This window comes from Pollicipes pollicipes, unplaced genomic scaffold (genome assembly GCF_011947565.3).
Source record: "Pollicipes pollicipes isolate AB1234 unplaced genomic scaffold, Ppol_2.1 Scaffold_7261;HRSCAF=8764_pilon_pilon_pilon, whole genome shotgun sequence".
Taxonomy (NCBI): Eukaryota; Metazoa; Arthropoda; class Thecostraca; order Pollicipedomorpha; family Pollicipedidae; genus Pollicipes; species Pollicipes pollicipes.
Genome location: NW_023597054.1, coordinates 19,549,364 through 19,574,596, shown reverse-complemented (window position 1 = coordinate 19,574,596; position 25,233 = coordinate 19,549,364). Strand labels below are relative to the sequence as shown.

Sequence of the window (25,233 nt, the reverse complement as noted above, 5' to 3'; positions counted from 1 at the left end):
CGCCAGCCAGGAACGCCTCGCGCGGCTCCAGCAGCTGCACGCTTGCGGCGGGGCCGCGACGCGCCAGCTCTTTTTCTCGCCGGTCGCGGCGACGCCGTTCGCACCGCAGGCCGGCCGCAGCGCCGCGCCGCCGTCGCCGCGGTGCGCCGCGCTCGCCGCCATTCCGCGCCGCCGCGCCGCCATTGTCTCGGCGACGAGCGGTGCGCCGCGGTCGCCGCGGCGGCATGCAAAGCTGGGCGCGGTCGGCGGCATCGAGGCGGGGGCTCGACGGCCGGCCGCGACAGGCCAGTAACTCGGCCGGGCCGGCTGAAATGTGGCGCATTGTCTGCGGCGTGATAAACACCCGGCGCCGGCGAGTTATCGCCGTGACAGTCAGCCAGATTGAATGCTGAACAGGTCTGAGTTAGAGTGCGTGCCTCCGGCGGGCGGCGCGGCCGGACGTCGGTGCGGGCGCCGGAGCGGCCGCTGAAGGTGTGCGTCTGGTGGGTGCACCTCACCTCACCTCCTTGGCGATGCCGGCCGGCGCACCGGTCGGCCTGATCGGCTGTCACACTCCTCCTCAAAAGATCTTCATCAGAAATATCCGTGGGATATTTTGGAGTGCTTGCGTGATTCATGTAATTTGGTACTTCGGCTCAATGACGCGGTTCGTGTGGGAGGATTCCCCATTTCGAGCCAAGAAGCTACAGTGCTAAGAAAAGAATATGCGACAGGAACACATCCGTGCAACCTTAGGTGTGAACGAAACGGGCGTGTCGGTGTTGGCAGCTTCGTTTGGCTACCAAGCGACACATACTAAGCTTTGTCGCCCCCAGCTAAAGGCCAACCAACTCAAAAAAGCCTATCTGAAGTCCGGAAAATTCATCCACGTCTAGTCCCTCCCATTGCTCCATAATTTACGACGCCGGCTAAATGCGATTCTGAAATGCCAGCGGAGACCAAAATGCCAATAAAAACTGCATCTTCCCTTTCTCCGTTTTCTGTTTGTGCAGTGTAAGTCGCAAGCGACATCAATTCCGCTCTGATGACAAACACGGCGCCTCATAAAAGTGATAAATTCCGGGTTTGTCACCAATATCCGGCGAAGGGTATCGGGATGCGGGACTTTTGAGGGGTGTGGACGACTCGTGGCGACACTCCATCCCCTGTCAACGGCCTCATTTGTCCCTATTATTGCCGCCGCCAGTCCAGTGAAATGGTGCGTTGCAGGATGCGTCGAAAAACGGACTGTTTGACGACGACCGACCACTTTCTTCGCATTGCGAAAATCCGGTCTCGGACCCGCATCCGTTTTCGGTGCGGAGACGTCATCAGAAATCACCCGGTACCTCAGCTCGATCGGCGATAGCTCCGAGCAGGCATTAGACGCTCAAATGGCACTAAAAGACACTGTCACACTTTATTTCGCAAGAAACACGTTCATTGGTGGAGCAAAACTGCGGCGTTTTCTAATGCTCTGGGGCAGAACCGCAGTCCAAGTCGGCTGCCTGTGTCCCCACCTAATGTGGTGTGGTGCGCCGGTTATGACGATGACGCTCTTGTGGACATGCGAGCACAGGGTTTGGAGAGGGGCCAGAGAAGGGAATGGTATCGGGGGGGGGGGGGGGGGTGAGGGGGCGGGGGGCAAATACATTGTGGTGAGAGTCGCATAAGCGAAATTGCATCGCGTCAAAGCACACTGAAAAAGTTTACGGCATCTAGTGTATCGAGCGCTGCCGAACGACATACTGTTGAGTCGGAACGGCGCCGCAGGCTGGTACCATCTATCATGTAATAGACACCTGACATAATTTTCTGAATAATCATCTGTGGTCAGATTATCCCGCGCCATTAGTCCCCATTTCTCGCTCATCACTCGCCGTAATACAAGCAAATGCTATTTCGATGATTGCCTTTAATTGGTGTGCTCTAGTGACGCGACCGGACCGACTCTTGTGCACAGCGTCCAGCCGCCTGCAGCAGCCATTGCTGTTGGGGCCGGCCGCACGTCGTAATGACTTGCAGTCATAATTTAATGACCGCCTTTGTGTGGATCTGCCGGCGGATATTTACGGCCACTGCATGCTGAAGGAGGGGTCTCGCCGGCCAATCAGACGCAGGCAACGATGTGGCAACTCGACGCGGGCGGCCATCCCGGCGCACGGCGGCCGCGGCGACCCGACGGCACAGGTGGCACAGCGGCAATTGGCGATGGCATTGCGAAGCGAGCGCGCGCCGACTTGGCGGCGCGCAGCCAGCAATTACAGAGGGTCATTCAAAGGCCGTCAATTGGGCGGGCCAGCCAGCGGGACGGCGCTCAATGGAGGCGATGTCTGAAGGTCGAAGCCACAAACGGCCCATGGATGGGCGGCGTCTTTAGGCCCTGTATTTTTTCTCATGTTGAAAGCCTAGACTTTACCGGTCGCCAGGCTAATGTTTTGAGAGTTTCTCACACAATTTACTGGGTAAGAGCCAATGTGGAACGCAAATCGTGCGATTATTTAAGTGATAAAAGAATTGCATACAGTATACCTTAATCCGGATATGCACTCAGACACTGTTTAATTTGCGCTACATGGCTTTATCCAGTCTCCCTTTGTTGAGCGTGTGAGCAGCCAAACACAGTAGCTCCAGCCTGGCACCATAACAAGGGGCGTTTATTCGTGCTAGTTGTCCATTCCATTGCAAGCCACCTATGCGTGATCAACGGCGGCTTATGCGGCAAAAGTCCAGACCTGGGGAAAAACAAACAAGCAAAGCGGCGCCCGAATGCGAAACATGGGAGCTTGCATACATTTGGGGTCGCACACGTTTGGTCAACACACATATGAAATCCAGTTTTCATCGGCGACCCCCCTAGCGCTAACGGGCGGATGCTAATCGACCTCCCGAGTTATGGAGGCGATTGTCAGTCTTTACCAGACCAGGTGAAGCTCTCGTCCGCTCTCCCGAGTCCCGCACTGTTGCGTCAGTGCGCTGATTTTGATGTTGCCGGAGTCTGTCCGTATAGCAATAATAACCGATGGGCAGGGGTAGTGATGCCTTTCCCTTGCTCATTTGTTTTTCTTATACCCTTTCGGCAGGACAAAATGTGTTTGATTGGTCTCTGAGCATAATTGAAACAAAAGCATGGCAGAACGATGTAGACAACGTTATTTTGTATTTTTCACCATGCCCAGTATCATTGACACAAAGTGAGTTTTCTGAAGCTGAATGTTGACTGCGTTGACCAAGATCAGGTGGCAACAATGCGCTCCTTCTCCGACGAGATGGTAGCCAGCTGAAAGTCTGTTTGCCATGAGACGGGTCATTTTCATAACTTTTTTTGAACTACGACCATGAAAGCTTGAAGGCGAAGGAAACCTGCATTTGTCAATCTTAACTCAGCCGGATACTTTCCATTGTAATGTTTCTGAACAGCAGGGGCGTGCGATGCCTGTCTTAGCCTTGCCAGATGGCAACGTTTTCCTGTCTGTCTTTTTGGCATCCCATGTTGTAAACAAATCCGCCCAGTCTATTGCGGTTCAGTGACTGCCATTTCTGTCAATAACGATGCTATCTATGCGTGCTTGATTTCTAAAATTTATCAAGGAAGTTATTAACTCAGAAGCGCTATATCTCACAAATGTTTGTGAACGCACTTGTATTTTGATAGGACCAATACAGTCGTTTGCTCGAAGTGGTTGGAAAACTCAGATTGAAGCTACTACTGCCCGCATTTTGCGTAGTTGGCATAACAGTCAGTGCCACGCCCTCTGAGATCCCGTACTGGACTCAGCATTGCATCAATTCTATTACGCACCAAGGCTTTATTGTCACACGGTATCTAAGTGTAGTTTTTAGTGTCCAAACCGCTTAAGTGCAGCGTTACAGCTTCCCGAATGTGCAAAAACAGCACTGCTACCGCAACCTTCACCACCAGTCATCCACTCATTCATGTAATATCTAAGAAAGTAGGAGGAAGCTACCAGCCCTACGTCAGATGATTGCGAAGGTAATGGAGAGTTCTAGTGCGATTTGAATTCACCCTGTTCAGACTTGATGTGAAAGGAGGTTTTGGAAATCTTTGCATAACTCACCATTACTGACTCTATGCTTATTCCCACCCCCTCCGAATCACTCCACGGAACGAGCGTTCAACATATCTGCAGAAGCCATAGGGCTCGCATGCAGATTTGTAGCGAGCATCCTAGTGGCCAATATCAAGCAATACCATGCAGAGTAAAGCGCTAAACCAATGGGTTTACACGCTGAAGAAGGTGTTTTCCCATAAATGGAGTTTTGAACGGTTTCATATAGCCAGTGCTTAATGAAGACTCATCGCCATTGTCTGTGAGCTGCAAAGTTTCACTCTGAAGACATTTAATGTGAGGTAAAGTTCATGCATGAAGTCTTCTCCGATGATCACACACGTACGTGTGAGAGCGTGTTCGATTGGCCGATGAATATTATGCGATTGCGCGCGAGCCCAAATCGATCGCGCGGTGTGTATGCTTTATGCACATGTAACAATGCACAAGCTGTTCGATCAATCTACGAATGGGCGGCGGTAGGACACTGGTTTACACTAATCTAGAAAGGCCCAAGGCCCGGGATTCAATGAAAAAATGGGTCGATTGCGAAACATTTAAATCTAAGTTTACATATAGCTGCGGGCTGCTCTCCTGATTTAACTTGGTATCTTTTTGACGAGAATTTTCTCGTTAGGCTGCGATTATCTCGCAACGCTTTGACCTTCCCATGAGCCCCGGGGAAGCGCACCGCGCAGCAGCGGTATTTTCACTAGGCGACGTTTTAGTACATTGGAGTCAAGTCCAAAAGCAAGATGCAGAACTCACATCACTTTGCTTATGAACTGTTAACCATTAAACGATTTTTTCGTATGCAATTTCTTCCCATTCAAGAAAAAGAAAGTTTTTGATGTTTCAGATTCTATTGAGACCACCGGAAGGCAGGTATCGAAAAACATCTCATAAACTTTGCTCTCTTGCCAAACGCGAATCCGAAAAGGTTTGTCATGGCCTAACAGCCATAGAACGAAATACTCGAACGGTGACTAACGTGGATGGTCGGCATGTCAGCATGTGCGTATTTCATTTAAAAAATCTCCATAAGCTGGGGTTTTTTATTTTCGTACCCTGAACATAACACAAAATAATGAGTTGATTATAGGCAACACGACATGGCTGCTGATCTAGTGAATCCCAGAATAAGGTCGCAGCCGGCTTAGCAATCCAGCACGGGAATTCCTGGGCCATGTGAAGCCGCTCATGTCTACCGGCAAACGGTTCCATGCAGTTTATATCCCCGCATCTGGTATTGTCGGCCGGGCTACGCGTGATCACGGGAGGTCTGCAGCAACAGACTGAGTGAGAGCCCCGGGCGGCACGGGCCGACACGCCAGTGCGCGGCACCGGCGCACGCCAAATTTTCAGGCGCATTTTATAGTGTTAGCAGTTGGTCGAGAACGAGAAAGTTGTGTTCAATCATCAGTTCGCCCGTCTTGAGTCAACCAAATGGTCCAGAGGCACGTAAAGGCGTTCGTTCGACTCACTGTTCGCGTGACTATTTGTGCATCCAAAACTATTGCTTTTATATTCTATGTTGTTGGATCTGAGACAGTGAAACAGTGCCCAGCCTCATCTTAGAGGCGGTGCCCAGCCCCGGGATGAACAAGCCACTCAGTTATCAAGGTTTTGGTTCCGAAGGTAACCTTCTGGCTGAACACTTTTAGATCATCCACAATGGAATCACAACGCTTCGCAGTGATGTTTACCTGCCGCTTCATGTGTAGATCGGAAATATCATGATCGAAATGATACTCTTAGGGTTGGTGTTGAATGGTTGATCTCCATTGGCCTAAACAAATCACGGTAGTATTCCAAGTTAAGGCAATAAAATTGGGGTTGATAGATCTGTTTTAGTTGGGGACTAAGTTTATCTGCGATCTTGCGAAAGATTTGAAGCTACCGACTAACTTTTTAAACGATTCTTTTTCAACGCGCAGCTTATTCTGATTTCAAAATGCAGCTTTTATCCCAGATGATCAAAGACATCGGAGATATTCTTAAGCTTGCGATCTATCCCCGGCCATGGCAATCTGAACTAAAACACTGCCACTATGAAGCATCACCAGCTATCACTCGTTTCCCACCGGGCTCGTGTTACGACCAAGTCTTTGCAGAATTAGTGGGGTGTGAAGATGACATGTCTGGCACAAAATGACATGCAACTTGTTAGAGTAGGCAATAACCTTCCTCTCATTTGACCCGACGACGATACCCTGGTTGGTCCAATACCCTATGAATCCGCATAACATGTGTTTATGGCATACGTAAGCATATTTTGTATAAGAGCTTCTCAGTTCCATGGGCCTTCAAATTCTGGCCCTCCATGGAAACAGGTGTTCTGAAATTCTGAACATCAGCACCCGCTACTATTGACCAACACATTTCAAAACTGTCCGACTCGAAGGTGCACCAGCAATCGGCTGGAATCAGCGAATACATCTTCGCCGAAATCAATCTCGAACACAGGATGCTGTGACCTTAACTAAGGAACACTGGGCCATGAAAATTAAACAATGTTTATCTCTGTTGGTTGTAGTTAAAATAGACTCCAAAACATTTGCAAAATGGCAAGCAAAGCTTTATAAATATAGTGTCTAGAGATGCACCGAAGGTTTTTTGAAATGTTAAGGGAGGCTAAAAATGATCGAGGTTACTGAGAAATCGACTTTGAGTTGAAAACTTACACAGCTTCAGCACACTCTCAATTTATTTGACATTGTTCCCATTATGGTGTTTCCTTTTGCGCTGTAATAAGTCCTGCAGAGCGGGCCCTAGCGTGAGCCCTGCATCAACCGAGAATGCGGATATGATGCTTTCATCAGGACAGTGTTGCAGTGTATAACGCTGAGACCGAATACAAAGCACAAAGATACCAATAGTTCATTAGTTCAGGATCTAAAAATTCGTGAGACCCCTTTTTTGATCAGGTCCTTTTGCTTATTGTAAGCGTAATGAAATTTGAGGGCTTGTTTGGGCAGTTCCAGTCCTCTGAATGATTTCCAGTATATGACATATTTGCCAACCCCCAAGGCTTCTCGTTAACATTCAAAGACCTCAACCCCCACAAAAGCATGCAAGTCCCCCGACGGCTAGCACACACGCACACATGACATGACATGGCACATGACATACATGACACACATGACATAAGTACAAAGGCAGAGCAGTGTGGGAGGGCACAGGTACCAGGATTTTCTCGATTAGCAAATATAGGTAAGAACACCAGGGTAGTCCAAAGAGCGCCATCCCTAATGTACATGTCTTCTCACAGCATGGTGTCTGAGATGATATAAAATGAAAGAGCTCTTTGAGCCCCTTGGCTGAATCAAGCATTGCCATTAAGGCAGAAAGATGGTTTACAATGTCTTTCAGCCCTCGAAGGCACGGTCACCTAAACTGTCTGGATCGCCTCGTCCGCGTCAATGGTATGCATTGCGATACGTGTCTTCAAAAACTTGGGCACATGCGAAAACAACTCAGCTTTGCTCCAGCTCGAGAATTGCTACTCAAACCGTTTGAGATGTTTCAAGAGCTCTAAACACCAGAAATTAACGTTTTTCATGCATATATTAAGGAAGCCAGCCACTGTGCCCTATACATGGCCAGACCCTGGTCAGATCTTTTTAAGGTGAGTTATACTTGAAAGGTGTGCCAATGGCTAGTTGTGTCACCTGATGTCTCGGAATCTATTCCGTCCATTTTAAGGAGCGATGCCTCAAACAAAAACTCTCGTCTCATCTAACCCCTGGCCTGGCAGCAATGTCAAAAAAGAAATATATATATATATATATATATATATATATATATATATATATATATGTATATATGTATGTATATATATTATACAAACTAGCCTGCATATATATATATATATATATATATATATATATATATACGCGTTACACCTTGGGGCAGGCTGGAAATAATTATATTAATCAAGGCGTTGCATGCCTTGCTTACAAATTTTGTTTTCCCTTCAAGGTTTCAAGGTTTTAGCTCGGGTCAGGTCCGCGCGATCCGCCCGCATGTGGAGGGGTCCGGGGCAAGCATTGGTGGTCACGAACAGAGGCTTGCGCCCGACAGTCGCGCGTGTACGTGCATGTTGGACGACTCAGCGGCTGGGCACGCACGCACAATCGCAGCGTTCTAGACTTGCCGACTTTGGGTGTGAAGCAACACCATTTGAAGAGGGATTTTTTATTTATTTTCCCCATATTTTATGTGAATTTTCCACTCCGGCCTGATGTTGTCTAACCACACATATCAAAGCCATGTTTCCCTTTCCGAGGCTTTACGATGTCATCGAAAACCGAGCTCACTTGAAACCATCAAGCATAAGCAAGGCTGCACAGAGCCGGGATTGTGGGGAACCTGGCTCCACAGAGCCTGGATTGTGGGGAACCCGGCTCCACAGAGCCTGGATTGTGGGGAACCTGGCTCCACGGGGCCTGGATTGTGGGGAACCCGGCTCCACAGAGCGATTGTCACAAAGTCTTGTCACACCAATGCTATTCCTGGACTGGTCCCTGTCACCTCCTGTATCCGCCTGTGCATTACTGGTGCATTTACCACCGATAACGTGGTAGCAATGCGTTTACAACTATCACATGAGGACAATGTGGTGACATCAGCTCCGAAACCAACGTCCATTGCATCATGACACCACGCTCCTCGCAGGCCATCACCATCAACTATCACAATCCTAAGTTATTAATAAAGAAAGGCGATGGTTACTCGCAACGTATTCGATGACGACAAAGCTCATTTCGGTCCACCGGCAGCTACCAGCAGCAGACATAGATCTCCGGGTGGTTGATCTGAGAAGGTCGCGGCCTGTTCTAGCATATCTCTCACAAATAAAACCTGCCGCTCTCCCTAGGAGACCAGGGTGCCAATTTTAGGTAGGACATACCAAATTGGAGCATTTACCTGTCCATTGGAGCATCTTTCCATTGAAGTATTTATCTGATGTAGCGTTTGAGCAGCCCTCAGATGGAACGCTTCGGAAATGTGGGCAAACGAGAGGACGGGGGGGGGGGGAGGGGGAGAATCAGCATCCCGCAAAACCAGGGGTAAAGGTGACTCAAAAGGTGCCAGATGGCCAACGTCTTGCTGAGCAAACACAAAGTCCTAAATAAACAGCGACCTGACCCGAGCAACAGACGTTCGCTACAAAGGAACTCCACATTGACCAAGGCTCCGGGATGTCAAAGACGGCACTGAAGCAGACAGTATTTACATCCATGTGATACAATAGCACTTCGACGAGGACGAGTGGCCGAAGCGGACCATGTTTGGAAACCTGCCTCATAGGTAACAGGAAGAGAGACGGAAATATCTGGCCAATGTATGGGCGAGAAGGAAGTAGGGGGGGGGAGGGGGTTGGCTTACTGCTCACCCCAGCTGGGATGTTAAAAGTTCCTGCACAGCTGTGAAGCTCCCTGGAAGTTCAGATGTGACCATGACAGAAGACTGATGAGAAGAGAAAACAAAAGAGCCAGAACGAATGGACGTTAACGAACGATCGGGTTGGGTGCTATTTCGGGGTTAGGCAGCGGTGTGAGCTGAACCCATATCTTTACTTAAGTGCCTCAAGGGAAATTTTTACGGGCTTCTGGAAAGTGATGTTGGCACAAGAGAGCAATTAGCGATATGCCGTCTTTGGCAGTAGTGTTGATGTTTGCATCGTCCATGACATTTCGTCACTCACCTCGTCAGCCAAAGCACTGACAGGACGATAGTCCGAATAATGACTCCACCTTCACTTTCTCAAGAATGTTTCATAGCTGGATATTTCCGAACCTTTGCCTGCCTATCCGCTGGGTAAACATACACCTTGACGCATTGCATGGAAACGATAGAGAGAAAGGGAGAGAGAGAGAGAGAGAGAGAGAGGGGGTCGCCTTTGCAGATCAATGAAAGACAGAGGCATGTCTGCTACAACAGTTACGCCAATGGATACGGATAGCCGCCGTGGAGCAGTTTTCTATGCTTCAAACGATGTGCGGGAGAGAAAACGATCACAATCTCCGGAAAGAAACGTCTGCTTTCCTTCTGTTTGTTGTAACCACCCGCATATTAGATATCGAAGAATGCCGACTGATCAGTCACAGAAACATATGCTGGATACTGATCTGCCTGCCACAACAGGAGGCCGCAAGCATCTCGATGCGAGGGGGTCTGCGTCTGGACAAAGTAAAGCCGACCATAGCGTAAGCCAAGACTCCATACCATCAGCAGAAGTTCGGAAGTGCTTTCCCAACAACAATTAAGGCGTGCATCTGCTAATTGAGAAAACTCATGCCACTAATGGCCGGACGAAAGAGCACTGCCTGACCTTTTCATGGCAGGGTATCATACACCTACCAGCAGTAATGGTCGTAAGTTCACTCGTAAACGTGTGCAGGGGTGCTCGGATGAAGCCACTGCAATAGCAGTGGCGCGTATGTGTTTTGTTTGCAGATGTTCTACCATCAGCATGTGCGTTGAAAGAACCTAAGTTGCAAATAGCAGTGGCAGCACAAGATACTGGCGCCTTCGCGATTGATCGGTTACACTAACCATATAGGCAGCTCTGCGATGGCGCCGCATTCCGCGAACCGATGGCAACCGCAGTCGAAGTTTATTTGGTATGCATTTCATTTTCCAAGAGCTGCTCAGTCCAGATTGGGTGGCAGACATCCCCTATGAATACGTTATCAACGCCATTATGCCGAAACATATTTCCGAAACGCATTTCGATCTGAACGCTGCGTTATGATGTGGTACTCAAACAGCCAGAATCTTTCTATTCGTGACTATTTTCAGCTCAAGCGTGGTGTCAGCCGAAAATCTCAATTTGGAATCCATCCATCACGGAGGGCGTTGTGTAAACACACGGATGACTAATAATGCGCTACTTGGCCGTTGTCTCTCAGCCATAATATGTCCAGAAAAGTGTTTGGATAAGACAATCTTCAGCATTCTAAGAGCACGTAATTCACCGCAACAGCATGTCACCGAGGTCATTTCAGAATATGCCCGACGTCCTTTGTCGAACAGGTAATACGAATGCTGGCCACTTGATAGTGATCACCTGCCACGGACTCGTACTGGTAACGTACTGGTGTATGCTACTAAAATCGCCACTCGGCCTTTGCGTCAATATTTCCTAAATGTATTACTGACGCCAATATTTTCATAAGTATCGCATGGAAGGAACAATTAGTGTGAAAGGCAGAATGTGTGAATGGCTCATGGGCGCTGTATTGACATAACGGGCGTAGAGGGACATTCTAGGCCTTGTTTTAAGCTTTAAGTGTTCTCGAAATGACGCCATTTACCAGCCCAGCAAGATGCAGTGCATTTGTAGAGCGATGCCAGTCCGCGAGTCGTCATGACTTATAAATATATAATGCCAAACATTATGGTGCTTGAAATGTGTTATACGTTCTTCGGAAAGACACCAGCCACGTGGGAACAGTAATAGTGTTACTAATGGTCATTAAAACGCCGCGCCAGGCGGGTGTTTGCTGTTGTAGTCCATTCATGGACGTAAATGGTAAAGTGGTGCAGTATTACACACTTGATCGGGCGTCTTGTGGCTCGTTTCTAGCGCAGAACAATTTCACCGATCCAAGCATTTTCTAAGGTATCGCGACGCTTGCGATCTTCATCAATATTGATAGCCGAACACTTGGATTATTAGCATTGTAATCTCTATCTGCAGTGGCGTATTAGGGTGGAAATGTATGCGGCACTGGCTGAGAATTTTGAGCGCTTCTGTTTCCATTCAAGAAGCACCGAGAGCATACAAATGGCTGACCAAGATAACATGGGAGTGGCGTGGAAGTGGGGATACCTGCTGGTTAGTTCCCCTGCTGCGCTGACTTCTCACTGCTGCCGTACCTTCAGGAGCTGTGCACCTTCTCACGGCCTGCTGTTGGTTTGAAAACATTGTCATCCTTAGCATCTGGCCCAAAAGGATTACGCTGAGGGTATGCCATCCTGCTGCCCAGAAGAGACCGTCCACAAAATTCAGCACCGGCTCAACCGCCTCGATCAACTCGGGGCTCGAACCCGGCGTCCGGAATATCCTCCCGCACGGCCTTCGTCAGTTGAGCTGATTCCCGATAGATGGCAGCACGACCCGGCGCGGGAGATTCGAAGGATAGCCAGCTGCCTCGCCGCGCGGCGGCAGCTAGCGTCGCCTGGTGGCTGGCTTGGAAAGCTCACGCCCGCCGCTCCCCGGTCGCGGGGAAGCGAAACGAGCGTCACGATTCCGTCAAAAGATTCAACATCATGGGGAGTTGATTTGAAGGCTTCATGCGGTTTCGTGGTGCATGAAAGACCAATGCCGGGAATGATGGCCGACATTAATTTTGAAATGGAATGACTGCACTGTATTCGTAGGTGAAAAATGTGGCATGTCAGATGTGCCAGCTACCAGAACAACTGCCGTCAAAGTCAAGAGAGTTTAACATTTTTCGTCGAAGAGTGTTCGTACTGGCCGCCTGCTCGGTGCCAATGTCCTCGACATTCTCCACTTGTGCCAGCTGTTCACCAAAATTGCGATGCACGCCGTTCACCAAAATTGCAAACGTTCTTCTCGACGCCAGTTGAGCCAACATTGCAGGCTGACCGGCGAATCTGTCCCTTGTTTTGCCTCTTTCGTGCACCAATTACATCTACCACTCTCACCAAGCGCAAAAGCGCCCACCTTTCGACAGCCTCACTGAAAAAGGCAAAGCAGGAGGCTGCAGGGTGCTAGCTGCGGCAGCTGAAAGCGAAGGCGCTCGTAATCGCACGGTTAACACTCGCACGGCACACACTACTTACCCATCTTACTCGCACCTAGCACAGCATTTAAACACAAGAGGCGTGCGCTGAAACGGAAGGGAGCCGCCACAAAGCATGCAGTGGACCGTGAATGACTGCATGAGCCGACTGAGTCCTGGCGACAGTTCGTTCGTGGTTTGCGGGAGTTAGCCTCGAAAGTCAACAGCGGGGCTATTAAGCGACATGCTTATTAAACCCGCCGCGCTTTCCGTGCATGGTTGTCGGGACAGCCAGTGCACATGAATTCATTAAAGCCCGCCGTAATTAAAGCAATGTGATGTGCTGCAGCCGGGGGCACAGCGGGCGGCGCAAGACCACAGACATAGCGTTCAGCGACAGGGGCTAATAGAGCTGGATGGGAAATGGGACATGAAGGGCGGGCGAGGACGGAAGCCCGTCAATTTCCATGGGCTCAAACACGCCAAGCGCTCAAAAGATTTTGCGAGTATCATAAGGATGAATTTGCTCTTTACATAATGCTATACCTAGGTATTATGCAACCACCAGCCACAAGCGCGCAATTTTCCTGCACAGTAAGTGGAGAGGGAACAACTCTGCGCCTTCCAGGAGCGCAACCTTCCATAACTCGGTAAAAGCCCCAGCCAATATGGCATTTCGTGGAGAGCGGCGGATCAAGCCATTTCTCTCCGCCCGCACTTTTCCGCGGCCCCTCATCACCAGAGGCCCAACGAGCGTTCGCTGCGGACTTGCCCGCTCCCGCCCGACGGCCCGCGCTGCAGACCTGCACGCTCCCACCCGACGACCCGCGCTGCGGACTTGCCCGCTCCCGCCCAGCGGACGGCGCTGCGGACCTGCCCGCTCCCGCCCGACGGCCCGCGCTGCGGACCTGCCCGTTCCCGCCCGGCGGACGGCGCTACGGACCTGCCCCCTCTCGCCTGGCGAGCCTGCGCTGCGGACCTGCCCGCTCCCGCCTGGCGGCCCTCGCTGCGGACCTGCCCGCTCCCGCCCGACGGCCCGCGTCGCGGACCTGCCCGCTCCCGCCCGGCGGACGGCGCTGCGGACCTGCCCGCTCTCGCCTGGCGAGCCTGCGATGCGGACCTGCCCGCTCCCGCCCGGCGGCCGGCGCCAGGTGACGTGGCACGTGCCGACACCGCACCGGCCCTCTTCCGGTGTCGGATGCATCCCGTGTCCCGCCGGCTCTTGGCGACCTGTAAATCTCCCTTATCTGCGCGCCGGCTTTTGTGGAGCGCGTAAGCGGCGCCGATTTATCTGAAATGGAATCGGCGTCTGCGCGCCGCCGGATTTCGGCGCCCGGGCCGGGCCGCGTCGCCATCGATCGCCGCGTCGCCCGTGCGTCGCCGCGCGATGATTTAGCGGCGCCAGTTATTAATTGTCCAGCCGCGCCGCTGTCGCGTCCGCTCCGAATTAGCCGCCGATGCCGGCCGCCGCGGCGCGGCCGTCGCCGGCGGCCGTAAATCAGCCGGCGCCGCTGCATGCCGTGCGCTAGCCACTGGCCGTGGCCGACGGGCCATTCGGCCACCACAGCACGGCCGTCGACAACGACGGCGACCGGCGCGGCCCCGCCGGACAGGTGGCGGCGACCGCAGGCGCGTCGTCATCCCCGCCGGCCCCGTCCCCCCGTTTTTATTACGGAGAGTGCATGAGATCTCCGCCGGTGGGCGTCCGAACGGCGCCGGAGGGTCACACCGGGCCGGCGGGCGCCTGCGGGCATTCCGTGCACGCCGCGCGTCGGCCGCCGCGCGCGGCCGCCCTGCGCCCAGCGCTCTACGGCCCGGCTGAGTGCCGGCCGCTGGGACGAGGCCGCCGGCGTCCAGCGCACCCCGCTCCGCAGGTGCATGAGGCGCCGCTACCGGCGGCGCAGCGCCGTCCGTAAACAAACAGACGCGGGCGGGGCTTTGAGCGCCGCAGCATGCGTGCTAAATCGCGGCAGGGCGCGAATTAAGTCATCGATCGCGCTCCGCCCGCGTCTCAGGTGCGGCGCGGCATCGGCAGCTCCCGGCTGGGCGCGCCGCGGCCCCGCTCGGCGCGGACGCCCCTCCGTGGCGTAGTCCGCTGCCGCACGCGCTGAGCGCCGGGGAGTGAGACGGGCCGTGTCGCCGGCCGGGTCGGGGAGCACCGCTGCGGTGACGGCTGGTCCCGATCTCCGTGACAGCGACCCGTTTCCGAGCGCGGTCACTCGGTCGAGCGCGCCGCACGCCGTGCCCCCGCGGCCGCCGCCAAACTGCCATGAACGCCCATAGGTAGATAGACAAATAAAAGCGGCGGGGCCGCGTTTTATGGGCTGCGTCACGGCACCGGAGGGCGCCGCGCTGTGGCGGGTCGTCCGGTCGCCGACTTAATTTCACTCTGCACAGAGCGGCAATCATCTGCGCTCGCCCGCAATTACCGGAATGATCGCGGCATCATTACGCTCGAATATCGCCGCACGGTCGGGACGGACCACGCCACATGTCATCGGGGCCCGTTTAACAGGGAAGGGGGAGGGGTCGCCACGCGTAGGCCGCCTGGTCTGCGAGCCTTGAAGCGGCGGTGCACGGCTCATGGACAGGGGACGCAACTGCCAGTCAGGGAGGCCTTTGACGGCTGGCTGGACGCCGGCTTCACACGAATCGCGTGAGGGGGACACATTGGTCAACGTAGAGCGTGTTGCAGCTCAAATGCATAGGCAATTAATTCCATTGGCTTCTCACGTTCTCTTCCTCCTCCTCTCTATCACTCACATTTATGCTCTCTGGCTCTCTCCATAATTTATGTCGTGCCCTTTCTCCAGCACAGTATTTGCCTTCGATGCAGCGCCACTTCCCCATCTTTGTAGCGCACCAGCTCATCGTGAGGCCCCATTCGCAAGCTTTAGACGGCTCTCCTGAATCACTTACGGCACAGTCCAAAATGTGAAACGCCTCCAACTGGGCTCAATGTCCGCTTCAACCGCGCGCGACGGAAATGGCTCGAGCTGGTCGGTGAGTCACCCACAAAGCACAAAAGGTATGCATGCGGCTCAGCAACCTCCCCAATCACTCATCTCTCGCGACCGCACGCCATAACGCATGCTGTAATGGCCTCTTCGAATCCATTAGCTTATATTCATCACGCCTAATTACGTGCCGAAGGCAGCCCAGTAAGCCGGTTGAGTTCCTCCAGGCTGCCAAAAGTACCAGGAGGGGTCAGAGGGACAATGTCGGTATATGAATTGATGGCCATTGGACGCCACACTCGAGCAGAACTGCACGTGTAGCGGCAGTCGGCAGCACCCATTCCGGCACACCCAGTGGATCGCTAATGATGCGGCGTTACAACCGCGAAATGTATGTTGTTTGATGGACCTTTGATCGCGCTAAACCCGGTGTCCTCCCGACTGTCAAGAACTGTGGGGGTAAACTTCATATCTGGGCATGCGTGAAGCGTCATACTGTATTGCTACGGCCGGAATATCTTTTCAACTAGCCAAGACCGAAACCACACGGCCATCTGGTGCCCAAACTAGCCAAGTGAAAGATTAACTAACGTGGAGTCAGCAGCACGGGCACTTAAGCGCCAGAAGCACGGCGATATTAAGCCCACTCCACAGCTATTCCGCTTATGTAACGACATCCGTTGCGTTCAGGCCTCCTGGGACGAGGCCGTTTGTCAGCATTGACGGAATTTTTGGAGCTTCAGCGACGAAGCCGAATTTAAAATCTATCCGCCGCCCTGAGGACGAGTTTTCAGCATGCAAAAGTCACAAGCGCCTTTGGACACCCTGGTGAAACCATAAGCTGGCATAAACATCAAGCCGGCAACACTAAATGACCCTACAACGGCGTTTATGGTCCATTTAATGTATCTGAAATAAACGGCGGACTTCTTTCTTCCCAGCTTGCCTGGGCAGAATTATGACTCAGTGCAGCAGACACCCCATTTCTGAAGAATTATGCCAGTTAATAGCCAGACATGCATCCTCCCGTCTGCGCGCGGCTGCTAGCGCCGCCACGCGCTACTGTGCCCCCTTTGCGGCGATCTTCGCAGCTCGCGTCTACTGTCGGAACGCTTTGATCGCCCTGATGCTCTATTGGCTTCATTGTGCCGCCGGTCGCCGGCCCCAGCGCCGGCTGGCGGCCGCCGGTCGCTCGCGGCCTGCCGGTCCTGGCGGGTGCGGCGCGACGGCAGGCGTAGAGTCTTCCCAGTCCGGCCCGTATGTCGCAGGCGTGGATATTTTAATGGGGGCGAGGGCATTTCTTCATCGCAGTAACGAATGGCGTGGTAACTGAAGATACCCTAATGAGTTTTCTGAAAACACGTAATTTATGAGCGGGAGAGGACGACTTTTTCAGCAGCCGCGGCCAACTCGTTTCAGAGAAAGTGAAATCATCGACGGGTTAAGGTCGAGCTTTGCGAGCTGCTGGTTTGTTGAGGCCTTAGATGAAAGCAACGATGACGACGGCCGTAACAAAGCATTTGCGACCCAGTGTTTCTGGCATGTCGCTACCAGACGCATGTCTCGGATATCCAGACAGCGCACTGCTCTGGAAAAATGCTTGTCCAACTCACATGCTAAGAAGGCGAAGTCATTTGCCAAATAGACCAAGTTAGCGGCATCGCTGTTGTGACCACTGAAAGCGGCATATTGACGTTTTCCCTGGTTTTTCTGCGCCACTTAATGTGCCATGGCACATTAAATGTCAGGAGGTGTCCCATCATGGTCCATTAACGCAACCAGAATGGTCGAGAAAGCACCCGTAAAGACCCGCAAACTATCGCTCAAACGTCGATTCCAACGAAGACAATGCTGTTCCACTCGCCATAAAAACGGAAACCCAACTGGGTTGTAAACAGACGGTGAACGTCGCTCTTTTCGTGACGGAACAAAAGTATCGCACGACGCAAAGCATTCACGTGGGCGCACCGGGCTGCCTTCTGCATTCGCTAGAGGCTTAACGATGAAGTCTCCAAGCTCAGCAATGCCCTGAAAAGCGGCACGCGGACGTTTCCCAGTCGAGCTGCTCATTTGAAACTAGCTAATTCGTCTTCAGTTACAAATTAATTATCCCTTAGCCCGGAATCCCACTAACGGCCTATGGTGAAGATAAATCTCCCGTTTCACATACCATCACAATTTATGTGACAAAATAATTTAGGACGAGCCTGTGTCGTAGCCTTGTTCGACCTACCCTTAGAGTAAGTATTTAGCCGAATCTCCGAAAGGGAAATTGATCCGCGTTCGAATGAGAATGGCTCCATTTTGCAGGCGACCAAAGTACGGGTCATAGAGGGTACCAGTTCACTGTGAGCTGCCAACACATCTAGATGAATCCGTTAAAGAAATCTGGCCCGTGTGGTCGTGGCCGGTCTGCTATGCATTTCAACATAAACACGAATAAATCAAATGCGATATGAAATCATCGTAGATTATTGCCAGGCGAGTCATACCGACACACGATACAGATGTGCCCAGGTCAGCCTACAGCCCAGACCAGACAACACTATATTTGCAGCCGACGTGGACTAAACAGCGTCTTGCAAATTCAGCTGACTCAAAATAAACAGCATATTTCTGCCGGCCCGGTCGCCGCCTTTCAAGTCGCAGGGCGTCCGCTCAAACAGAACGGCAATTCCTCCGTCTGTGATCTGCGCCGCTGTTTTCAAAGTAAAATAAACCGTAGCGCGGACAGCTGTCCACGGTCCCGGCGGCCGCGGACGTCAGCTGACTGCGACTCGCGCGCGCGAAACATCTGCGGGCAGCGCGGCGCGCCCCGCGGCGCCCGCGCCGGTCAGACCGGCGACTTAACCCGGCCGTGCTTAACGAGGTCACAATTAATCCTCGCTCCAGAACACGTGACGGCTCGGCGGCCAGAGACAGAATAACTCATTGTGTTGTTATGTAGATTATCTTCCCAGAGAGGCGGCGCCGCGAAGGCGCGGCATCATACCGCCATCCGGAAAGCCCCCCCCCCCCCGCGACGACGCAGGCTTCTGCTAAATATCCGCATGCGAATAGATCAGGAGGGCGTGGCGGCGTCGGTCTTTGTTCGCGTGTCGCGGCGTGTTGTCACCGGTCGCGCGTAGTGACCGGCCGGCACAGGACACAACTGACCGGGCCTCGTGAGGCTCGTTGACGGTACCATTTACATTGATCGTCATTTGCAGGTTGGCGGTGCACCTGGCGGTGTCGAGCGCGACCGCCGGCCGGCGCCGCCGCCGCCCTAAAACGCTTTACGACCCGGCCGCCACGAATATGGAAAGCCGCGGCCGCGATGCGTTACAAATATGCAGGCGGGCGGCGCGGGCGGCCGCTCCCCGCCGTGCGAGAGGCGGGCAGGCGGGCGGGCGGGGCGGGCGGCGGCAGCGGCGGCGGCGGCGACCCGGTCGCCGGCCGTCGACACGGCGGCGGCGGCGGCGGCGGCGGCCGGGTGTGGCCGGCGCGGCCGCCGCCGCCGCCGCCGCCGCCGCCGCCGCCGGACGCACGCTCCGGGGGACGCAGCGCGCGGTGATGGACGGCGCTACCAGTAATACCATATAATTTGGCGAGCCGCGACCGGACAGTGCGGCTGCCGGCGCCGTCTGTTTGCATTGCAGCGAGCGCGGTCGACGAGCGCGCCTCGCGGCCGCCGCCGCGCGTGCGGCCCCTCCCCCCTCCCCCGACTTCAGCTGTGCGTCGGTCGGTCGGTCCCAAGACGGTGGGCAGACGACAGCGGCCGTTCTTTGTGCGGCGACAAGAAAAGGCCATCCCATCGTGGTCCGGCCGGCCGATCGGACACGCCGGAGACGGCTCAGCCTATAAAGCGATGATTTACGGCCGAATTTCCGACTAAAACTGGGTGGCAAAAACATGCGGCGGGCCGGCCGCTGTAAATCTTGCCCTCCATTTCTTGCAATTCGCACCGGAACAAGACAATTGACGCCCCGCTGAGCGCGCTCAGGAGGCAAAAAGGCTGATCGAGTGTGGGCGCCTCCCTCTCACGATCTCTCCGTAAACAGCCGTTTTCCTGCCATGAGTCAAATTGGTGTACAAAATATATCGATGCGGCGAGTGCTAGTTGCTATGAAGTTGAACTTCGAGATGGCTAGAAGGCGCCGAGACTATGACTCCCATACAGCGCTTGGGCAGGCTCAACTTGGAAATAGCTCTGCCCACGCAAGCTGGGCATTTATAATTCACTTTGGAAAATTTATTTCCGACGGCCGCGCCATATCGTTGTATCAATTAGCTGACACCCAGTATATGTAGCAGAGAGGGCTTCTGGAGCAGGGAATCGTCCAAATGAATTACACTCAAACAAATTGGGTTCTCTGCGCGGAAGGGGCATTAAGACGAGTTAAAGAACACCAGAAACCTCAGCCCTGCAGAAGTTGGAGCCTCTCTCAGCAGACTGGGCTCAATTTGTCGCGATGGTCTTGCGCGTGCCGTTCAAAATGTCTGGCCTCTTCTCATTGGGGAGACCATATTTCATGTGCTAGCGCGCTAATGGAAACTAAAACTAAGTAATAACAATGAAAAATCGCCGTCAGAGTCCCCACTGCTCTGCCGGGCCCATTTCAGATGTCACTTTGGAAATCACCATGTAATGAATAGACATTTTATCACCGCTTTATTGCCACTTTAAGATATATTGATCAGTATTGAAACAATGTGGCAAACTTGATAAAGGCCGAGAAAGGAGCCAGCAAGCCGGGAGGCGACTTCGCTGGTCTCCAACATGGTGTGGTCGGTTGCTGAATTAGGACTGCCACCGAGCTTCGGTCACCTGGCACCAGTTCTGAACACGGCCGCGACGTCGTATGTGCGGTGGGTGGACGTTCAGACACCATGCTACCATTCGTTATCTTACTATCATTCGGTCAGCAGAGCGCCAGGCCTGGCCGCTACCTGGCCGACCTTTCCAGCCGCTGAGTCGTGGAGCGCCGGGTCCAGCCGGGCCCGCCGCCCGGCCCCGTATCCCTTATTTCGGCCGGACCACGCCGGGAGATTAATTCCGGCACCCGTAACGGCCATCCCACCAATAAAACGCGTGTTTGGGTAAACTTTTACGGCCCACTCGTGTCAATACTAATGAATATTGAGCGTGTAAGTGCCAGCGGCGCAACGCCATTGGCCGACGCCGCGGCCACCGGCGACGCTCCAGCCTCCGAACGCAGAAGGTGAGCCGCGATTGGGACGAGCTGTAATAAAGCCATCCGACGGCGGCTGCCCAGCAACCAACAGGCGGCCACGCACACTTAGCGTTCACGCAACGGCTGCATAATGGACGAGCCGGCTCGTCGCCGACGCATTACGGCATCGGGCTCGGCCGTTACGGTGTGCGCGCGATGCTTAGACGACCGCAGCTACGCACGCTGTAATTATGCAGTTAAAGGCGCCGAATCAGACGCGGTAATTGCGGCCCGCGCCTTTTTGCCATTGATCAACGGTGGGAGCGGGGTCAGACGACCGGGCCGGTTTCGGAGGCTGGCCCGGTGCGGCGTTTGGCGGAGGTCAATGGGCGGATGGCGGCGATGAGCGCGACTGGAATGTGGTGACGCGCCGGGCCGGGCTGCCGGCCGGCCGTCGCGATAAGCCGCCAGCCAGCGCCGGCGCCGCGTCACCGGCTGACGCCCACGAGCCGCCGGCGTATTTCAGTCTAACGATGTCGCTGAACATTTTGGAGACGGACCGCGATGACATCGCAAGGAGGTTTAAATTATGGCCGGGATGAGTAACGGCGGCAGAATATTAGGCATGAACCGAAAATCAATTGTGCTCCAGGCCTGAGTTGCGCAAAAAGTCCGCCACTAGCCCAGTGTTTCCTCTGTCCTAAGCCCTGCGCGCTCTTGGTATATTTCCAAGAGCGATAAATTTAATTTCACGGCGCAGCTAAATTACGGCCAAAAGCCGGAGCAGAAACTCTGCCTGAAAAATTAAACTGTCAATGCGTCTTCATAAATAACGCTATATCCAATGAAGGAGTTGCGAAAAATATGCATAACATGACGGCCGAAATGGGGGTGTCGGACAGCATTTCAAAATAGGAGTGCCAGACACTAGCTTCTGGATTTCTGGCCCCAATGAGCATGGTAAGATTTTATTCCAGTCTTAGGGCATCAGGTCTGTATCCATTCCACCACTGTCGATCTGAGAATAACTGAGATTATATTCAAATGAGGTAGTGCCTCAACTCCCATTTTCCTGCGTCTGATTAAGTCTGAATTCGATCCAATTTACTTTGTAAAAATCTGGTGAGCGCTGGCGATCAGAGGAGCCATTTAGGGGTTTGCCGAGCCGTTTTAGCTTTGTACAGGCGTTCCACCGATTGAAAGCGGGGGGCCGCCGACAAAGCCAAATGCGCCCGGCCGAGGGGAGATGGCCTGCAGCTTATTTATGGCCGAAAACAGGTCTGGCCGCATCAATGGCTCGGAAAGCGACGAACAAAAGGAACATGAGTTTAAAGGAATCCGGCAGGCGCGGGCGGCGGCACGTCGCGGCGGCCGGGGGAGGCCGGGGCGACTCGCGACTCACCTGCGATGGCCATCCACGGGTAAATGGGCGTGGTGGCGTACTGGCTGGGCTGCTGCACCAGCTGGGAGCTCTGCTGGCCCGTGTTCTGGTTGCAGGCCACCAGCCAGTTGGAGGCGGCCGCCTGCCGATCCCGGCTCGGGTCAACGGCGGCGCCCGGCAAGCCCGGGAACCGGCCGGCCCCGGCCACGGCCGCCGCAGATGCCGACCAGCTGGGCAGGTCCTTGGAACTGTAGCCGTTCTGCTCCTTGGAGCAGTCGACTTTGTACGCGTTGGCCGACACATCGTTCGTGGGGTAGAGTTTGCACGCACTGGCCGCGTCGTTGAAGGGCGACTCCTGACTCCGGGTCTGGTTGTAGTTGGGGAAGCCGAGGAAGCCGGGTGGGTAGCCCTGGTCGCCAGAGCTCCTCTGGTAGAATCCACTCTGTTCGAAATACGGACGAAGCGCGATGTTATTATCACCCATGTCACACCGCTCACGCGACACGCACCGCGAGCAGTTCGCACTGAATCCTGGATAAATTTCCGAAGTCACTCGCGCATCCACCAACCGCTTCCACTAAGTTACGATCACCACTACTTGACGAGTATACTTTTCACTACGATGTGCTGGATAAAATTTTACTGCTAGAGAAGTCCCACAGTAAACAATCCAAGGCCAACCCGGAAGGCATATTTCCAGCCAATCAGAGAGCCGAGCGTCACAGACCGACGAACGCCCCAGCTGCGTGCGCAAGAGACTGTAGTGCCGCTACGTCACAGCGGCTCCCATGGAGTTCGGAGCCAGATACCGCGCCTGCAGAGCTCCCTAGCGACGGAAGTTGAAACTTGTCCTTCGCCCCGTCGTTGCGTTTTGGGGGATGGCAGCAGCAGACGAGGTCTTTAGGTCAGAGAGGCTCACGTGAGATAGATGTGCAGTGTGAAATGTGTGTAGCGTACCTATACTTGACGTGGCAACATACCAAGCAAAAAAGCATGACTAACTGTAGTTAATGACAGCCGCTTCGAGCAACGTTGAAGGCGCAGCTATGGGCTGAGGAAGCAGAAAGGAGATCACTAGGTAAACACTTTTGATGCAGCATGCCAGACTGGAGCATGCTTGGCAGTGCACTGCACATTTTGTGATGCTCTTTTCATGCTAGTCTTATTAAACAATAGACATCTCTTTCGCTTAAAAATGATGAGAAGAGGAGTTTGCGAATTTAAAAATAATCATCCCTTGACGTCATGCTGCCTTTTGCTGAAATGCACTGAGTACCAAGTTCAAAAAGACATCGGGCAGGCAACCACGTCATAGCGTCAGGAATGCATTTCAAATTTGGAACTCGTGGACGCTAAGAGACTATATTTGAATGACAATATTTCCGGCACCGATGATAAAGTCGGTTTCCGTATGTGCTCTTAAAATATTTACAAATGCCGCTAGGAATAGCTTCAGACATTCGCTCAGGACTAGCTGCGTTTGAAGACTTCTACGCCTCCTTCAGAAGTCATAAATCTAATGGTAACGGTTCCGCAGAGCACAAAAACCTGCGGCCCGGTCGGCCGCATAATTCCCATGGCGTCGGTGGGAGGCTGGGGTCTCGCGCAGCAAGAACCGCCGGCCAGCGGGGATTGTGTTGTGACGATGCTAACATCACCATATTAAAAGCCACAACTTTGTAGTGCGCTACATCTGAAGGCATGCGCACATGCTAATTACGAATGCGGCTGTCATACACTATCAAACCCAAGTCCATCAGCGTTAATCAGACATGCCCTAGGAGAGGAGTGGGCGTTCAGCATTCCCTTCATCGTTTCCGTCTATAACTTCGTAACAAACATGCCAGCTACCTAAAATTTTTGCCCCAGTTATCAACAAATGTGCATGACGCCGTGCGCCAGCACTACACTCATTTTTTTGTTTTCAAGAAAGTTCACAGATACCTCTCAATACTACAACTGGCTAGATATTTCAGGTATGTCTCCTGAAGAAATGGCTTGTTTAAGAGTTCAGATCATCCCAGGTCATGCCAGTGTAAATTGGAAATGGTCTTCCTGTAGAAATAATGGTTTTAGCTTTGTCTTTTACTTCTTCTACGATGTACCTAAGCACACCGAAAAGTTGCAGTCTATGCCACGAATTGGCAGGGATTTATTTTAAGTTTCAGGCCGTCTTAGGCCCAGCAACGTTGAGATGGTGTCCTGCAATTAAGCGCTGACAACGTCCCTTGGTTCTTTTCTCAGCGAGACCGTAAGGTCACACATAACACACAATCACATGTCATAACGCATGCTTGATATATTTGGCAGACATCCTGCATCTAAATGTCTCCAATACCATGCGCAAAAGTCAACATAACGACGGGTATAGAAATATCTTTGAGGACAAATTCACCCAAATCTTTCGATATGGCTTGACCTGAGATCGTACCGGACGTATAAACGTGCATAATGTCAGACCGCGATGTAACAGGAGTCCTCATTAACATATTGCAGTTCCATTTCGTCGTGCTGTTGCGATGGTTTTGGAAAAGATATATGAACCTGAACAAATTTTCAGGAAAATTATATCATCGAACACTGATCTGACTTGTGACGTACCCGGTGACCTGCAGATAAACAAAGTGGCATGTGCCGAGTTATACAATGCGGGGGTATCTTTTGCTGCTTGAATTCGGTTGATTGGTACGGAAACATATGAAGGCATTGCGTTAAACTTACAAATAAATGGAAGGCAAAAAATGATCCAGCAAATGAAGGATTGAAATGAGCAACAGCATTGGTGGCGTGGTTCCCAGACTCAGTGTGCTTTTAAGTGTTCCTACAACATCCAAAATATATGACTGTTGTTGCCGTGAACGCGGTCAGGTCAGGTGTCAGGTCAGGTCAGGAACGCGGTGTCAGGTCATTTTCAAAATTACATTCTACTAGGCCATG

General features: G+C 52.9%; 1 protein-coding gene across 1 annotated transcript in view; it reads right to left on the bottom strand.

Moving 5' to 3' along the window:
- The window catches only part of LOC119111150 (homeotic protein ultrabithorax), a 112,941-nt gene extending 90,045 nt beyond the window's left edge, over positions 1-22,896 (bottom strand). Inside the window, exon 1 of the mRNA XM_037234979.1 lies at positions 22,318-22,896. Coding sequence (XP_037090874.1) covers positions 22,318-22,780 — 463 coding nt within the window. The 5' untranslated portion in view covers positions 22,781-22,896. The remainder of the gene's footprint in view (positions 1-22,317) is intronic.
- Between the last annotated feature and the right edge of the window lie 2,337 nt (positions 22,897-25,233).